General features: G+C 36.0%; 1 protein-coding gene across 1 annotated transcript in view; it reads right to left on the reverse strand.

Annotated features, from left to right (window-relative positions):
* Positions 1-6,000, reverse strand: part of XPO1 (exportin 1) — a 69,296-nt gene that overhangs the window by 47,736 nt on the left and 15,560 nt on the right. Inside the window, exon 2 of the mRNA XM_044663366.1 lies at positions 2,322-2,453. Coding sequence (XP_044519301.1) covers positions 2,322-2,447 — 126 coding nt within the window. The 5' untranslated portion in view covers positions 2,448-2,453. The remainder of the gene's footprint in view (positions 1-2,321; positions 2,454-6,000) is intronic.

A 6,000-nucleotide genomic window follows, 5' to 3' on the forward strand; every position in this document is an offset into this window, starting at 1 on the left:
TATAAAACACAAAGTTATACTTCAGTTCCAAGCATTTAAGATTATATGCTATGGTAAAGCCCCCAGATATAAATAAGGATTTAATTCCTTTTAACTATTTTAGTTGCTATTATGGCCTAGACCAAAAAAAGGTTCAAAAAGTGCTCTCCGGATGATAAGGAAGGATATTCTGAGTAATATCACAAATTTAAGCCTCGATTTCCCCACCCCACCCCCATATTTCAAAATATAAATGTTCTTCCAAAAGCACAGTTTTCGAGGGCAGAAAAGAAACTTGATTTTCACATTTTTAAGACAGGTATCAGGAAGTATCTTCTTTTTGGTGATTTTTTCCCTTAAGACTGAATTCTAAAAAGATGCAACAATTCTTGGGAAATATATTTTTGGGGAGGGTAAAGCACAGCAAATGCTGAATAAAATATCACTTAATAATTTTGAAAATATTTTCTACTTTTCCAGCATTACACAAAATTTTAATAACAGTTAAATTGAAAGACCATTGTAGATTAGAACCTTGAGAAAGACATTTTATTTTATTTGCACTATAATATATATGGTAAATATCCTTAAAAATTGTATTAAAGGGGCAGCTGGGTAGCTCAGTGGATTGAGAGCCAGGCCTAGAGACAGGAGGTCCTAGGTTCAAACCCGGCCTCAGCCACTTCCCAGCTGTGTGACCCTGGGCAAGTCACTTGACCCCCATTGCCCACCCTTACCACTCTTCCACCTATGAGACAATACACTGAAGTACAAGGGTTTAAAAAAAAAACTGTATTAAAATGACACATCCCATTCCCAAATTTGGCAATCATTTTGAGAAAACATCCCTATTGGTTTGTTAAGATAGTTAGACCTTCTGTCCTAGCCAAGAACTTTACAGGTCCTTTTCTATAAGATGGTATATCACTTGCCCTTCCTTTATAGGTTATCATAAAAATATGTGGAAACCACACAATTTTAAGCCTTTTTATTATGTTGGCAACCAGAAGTGACTTTAAATAAGATTTACATAATCACCAATCTTATTTTGCAACCAAATAGTATTGGCTCTATAGACTCAAAGACCAGATTTCTAACCAAATAATAGGACACTAAAGTATATTTGGCAAAGAGAGCTTTGTTAAGAATCCCTAACAGTGCAAATTTTATGAATGCCTATGGAATAACCATTAGGAGGTAGCAAAAGTGTTACGGTTCAACACTATATGCTAGGTATTGTGCTAAGTGCTTTATAATTTTCATTTCATTTGATCCTCATGACAAATCTTGGGAGGTAGATATTATTGTGACTATTTTACAGATGAAGAAACTGAAGAAAACAGGATATGTGACTTGCCCAAAATCAACCAACCAACCAGTCTGAGGCCAGATTTGACTTAAGAATACAAATGATTAGCTATAAAACACCTCACACAATTCTTAGGAGGCTCAGATGAGAGAATGTATTATAAATACTTTGTAAGCCTTAAATGTGAACTACTGCTATTATCCAATAAGAATTAAAAGCAATGACAGAGGTCACATATCTTTGGACAAGGTTCTCTGTGGAAAATAAGGACAATTATAAAAAAGTCTAGATTCCACAAACTATAAAAGACAGGAGATTAGAGTTCCTTCACTTATTTCTCAACTTCTACTGGCTTTGAGAAATTTTCCTTTTAAGATTAAATTATCATATTTCCAAATACAATCTTTATGTTCAAATATATTACTAAGGGCCATCATGGTACAATAGAATGAGATAACACAATCTATGTGACCTTGGACAAGTCATTTGAACGTATGAATGACCAAGCATTTACTAAGCTAAGTTTATTTAGTGCAGTAGATGTAAATACTAAAGAATAAAGGCTTCTTCCCTCAAGGAAATTTGTAGTCTAATTGGAAAGACGAAACTTATAGTGGAGTTGTGGCTAGAGATGTTTATTTTGGTCCCAAGAAGCTACAAAGATAGTAAGCAGAACTATGAGCCAGTCAACTGACAAATCTTTTCCAGAAGCAATGATAGATAACACTGTTCAGATTACTAATCCAAGAGATCTCACTTCACTTCTAAGCACCTCAGTGATCTCTTCAAATACTAGATACAAGATTCCATAAAATACATCTTTATTGTATAAGATAGACAAGCCATACTGATATGATTTGAATTAAGTAGTTAAGTGGCAGGCCTAGTGTATCAAGGGTCTAAACTTAAAAAATGCTTCTTGTCCACAAATTAGTTGTCATAAAACTGTTATTTTCATTCAATTTTAACCTAATAAGCACAATTTTTTAAAATGCAACTCAATCTATACCAGCCCCTAGTTTTTATACTTTACCTGGGCTCCTTCTCCATGGTATAAGCAATTCACGACACTGTCTAAAAGATTGATATCCAGTTTTTGGCTGAAATCCAGCAGCTGACGAGCTGCATGGTCTGCTAACATTGTCATAATTGCTGGCATAGATTACTGCAAATAGAAAAAAAAACACCAAAAGATCATACCATGAAGTTATTGTTGATCAAATATAATTTCTATATATAAAAGGAATTTTACTTCTGCCATTTTATTTGATTCTAGCTAAAGCAATTACCAAAACCCTGACTAATTTTATTTTAGACATTATTTCAGTGAAAAAACAAACCAGCAGGGAGATAATGAGAAAGTATAGAGTTGAGGGTGAAGCAAAGTAAGTGACTTTTCTAAGGTCCCAACAATACACATGAGGCAGTTATAAATGGTCCATTTACTCTTGGTCCAGTAATTCTTCCTAACCCAAAAGATTAACATATAGACTTCAAACTTCAAAGTAATGCTTAATTGAAGTCCAACTATTTTTGCAATTTTTCAAAGTGGGGCTCTTTCACCAACTTCTATTAGCTTACTTCATCTCATGTTTTAGAAGATACCAGATCTAAGATACATATAAGGAAAATGAAATGTGTCTGTATAATAAAAGCATTAAGTGCTTGCTACAAAGGAGTTATGTACTAGACTAGGAGAAAGATGACAAGATGGCCAGGGTTCAGATCAATTCAACCATATCACTTTAAGAGGTTAAAAAACAAAAAGAACACACACACAAACACCCAACTACATCTCTGTTCTTATCTATAAATCAAAGGTTAGCTTTCTAAGGTCTCCTCTAGCTCCAGTCAGTGATCTATGAGTAGTGAAGGGAGGGCTTATTAAAATGGTAGAGAGCTCAGGACTGGGAAGTTCAGAAATCTGGTTTCAAGTTCAGTTTCAGCCACCCATGTGACCTAGGCCTCGTCATTTTACCTCTCTGGCCTCAGGTTCCTTATCCATAAAAATCTCCATAAGCTAACTTATCCTTAAGAGATCCTTTTCCAGCTCTAAATCTATGGTCCTATGAGGAAAAAAAATGTTATTTTAATAACCAAACACACTAAGATGCCCTTGTCTTTTAAAAAAGCATTACATTTTTGAAATTTAGTTATTTTTAATATAACAAACTTGAACTTCCTAATTACGTTTTTAAAAATCTGTTTGCAGGTATCCGAGAAAACAAAATTTTAGACGTCAATTTTAAAATGCCACCCTCCCCATTGCTTGTCAATGAAATGTGCTGTATTAAAATCCAAATTACTTTGTATTCAATTTATTTAAAGAGTCATTTACCCAGCTGACTTAAAGCCTACAATTTTATTCTTCAAAATTAATTTTTCTGAAGCCCTTCAACACCTTCTCCTGTCAATGAAATTCCAGTCTAGTGTGTTCAATTTTAGGGTTTTTTTTGGTGGGGAAAAGTTACTTCTAAATATAACTAGTATTCTCCATCAATGGCCATTTATACTTTATTGTCTAAAAAAACTTACATAGGAATGGCACAGAAATTTGGCTATTTTCACCAGGAATATCAACAATATCAAAGCATAAAGTCAAACTATTCATTAATGCTACCACTGAAAAATTATTTTAACTTTTTAAAAATTAAAGTTATAAGCAAAAGCCTATGTTTGAATGAGTGGTATTTAATTTGTATTGTTTTGCTATGGTTTATTTAGAATAGTCATTGAAGACATAAGGTTTCTTTGTATTAATTTCATTGTAAAAAATTAGTTATAGTAAAAATTTTGCTTAAAATGGAAATCCTGAAGTCAAGGTTAAACTTAAAAATGTAATTACCCTAAGACACAGAAAAGAAGTTATTTTAAAGATTTTCTAAAGAGATTAAACAATTAACAATTCTCAAAACTTCCTTTAACTAGCTTACAACCAGGACATCAATTCTTTAAACCTAGGTGTTACACAACATATATTTTTAGAACACAGCACCTGTCATAAGCATAGCTACAAAATCTTGGGTCAAAAATAACTACTGACAAAAAAGAAAAATGGAAATCTCAACACATGCTTCCAGTTGTACCAGTTACTCTTTCCTTGCCCAAATGTAATTTTAAAAAATTCTAAGATTGAGAGTGGCATCTTAAATCTTTTAAGTTGAGAAAACAAATTCACTCATTTCACACAGGAATTTATACCTCCAGTCTTTTTAGTTAGGGCCGAATTTAAATTTTAAAAGAAACAATTACCCCCCCCCTTACTAGGGCCTGCTCAAGTACACTTACTTGTGTCAGTGCGTGAAAACATGGGTTTATAAATTATTTTATGCAACTGACTAGTTTCTTCAGTTCTGTCTTCTAGAAGATCTATTTCAGTATTTAGCTGATTGAGTTAACACCCTCCAAATTGATGGTTATTTTGCCACTCTCAGTACTACTCCCCAAACGACCCATCTATTCTTAAAAAATAGAAATGGCAGCTTTTGGGTTATTGTAAACGCACATCTCACTCCACACTCCAACCCCTAGAAAAAGCCAATTACCTCCTAACAAAGTGTCTTAAGCTACCCCCTTCCAATAAAGACTTTTAAGTAGTAGCAGTAAAAACCGAAAGAAATAAACAACTTTCTTTCTGCCTCCTCCAATCCAAACACTCGTTTAAGTTCCAGTTCTCCACACTAGATTAACATTTTATCTGATCTGGTGCTATCCAGTGAAGGTTTTCCACCTCAATAGGAACAGGTCAATGCCTAGTTATACTTTGCCATCTCCTATCCAAAAACATAACCGTTGCTTAAAGATAACTTCACAGTAGGTCGAAGACAAATCGCTACAAGGAGACATCTACTTAGGTGTGTGGGAAGTAGCCAGCTTCATTCAGGAGAAACACACCCTCCCCTTCCTTTCCTCTAGCCTCCCACCCAAAATTGACTGTGCTGCACTTCTAACTATAGCATTCAATCGGGGCACTCACCCTGGCCCTTACTCGGGAAAGGTATTTGGCCCAAACGCGCCCTAAGTTCACTGTCCTAGTCTGTGCAACAAGGCTAGTACGTGATTAGAAGTGGACCATAACAATGAAAAAACAAAACAAAAACAAAAACAAAAACCCGCTCTCCTCCTTTTTCCTTCCCCATCTCAGCCACACACATTCCTCCCTCCCCTGGAAGGGGGAAATCCTGGGACTCACACTACAACACTAGTAATGGCAAATTAGTTTATATTCGCTAGTCTACATTTGTATAAGGCCATCTGGCTAAAGTGATCTCTATTTAAGGCGTTAGTTTAATGGGATTACCCTACAATTTTCACCAAAACGTTCTACTTCTTCCCAAAGCTTTAAAACACACGCGCGCGCGCACTCATACACATACACATACACATACACATACACACACACACACACACACAAGCCTCGGAGTTGGCTTGCAGAGGGAGCAGGGACACTGCAGCCCCTCCCTCCTCCCGATCCCAGCTCTCTACCAGGGGGCCACGTGACGCAGGCGGACGTTTCAATGCTGCTGCTGCTGCTGCTCCTGCTGCTGCACTCTATATTTCTGGAAACTTCCACTCCTAATAATTTACAAAGATGTTCCTCAAATCGCCACAGCCGGCGGGGGAAGCCCTCAAACTACCATTCGGGTCCCCCCCCTTACTACTACTGCCCCCCTCCTCCTCTCCATCATCCTTTCTACCCCCCCCACCCCCCC

The sequence above is a fragment of the Gracilinanus agilis genome, chromosome 2, assembly GCF_016433145.1.
Source record: "Gracilinanus agilis isolate LMUSP501 chromosome 2, AgileGrace, whole genome shotgun sequence".
Taxonomy (NCBI): domain Eukaryota; kingdom Metazoa; phylum Chordata; class Mammalia; order Didelphimorphia; family Didelphidae; genus Gracilinanus; species Gracilinanus agilis.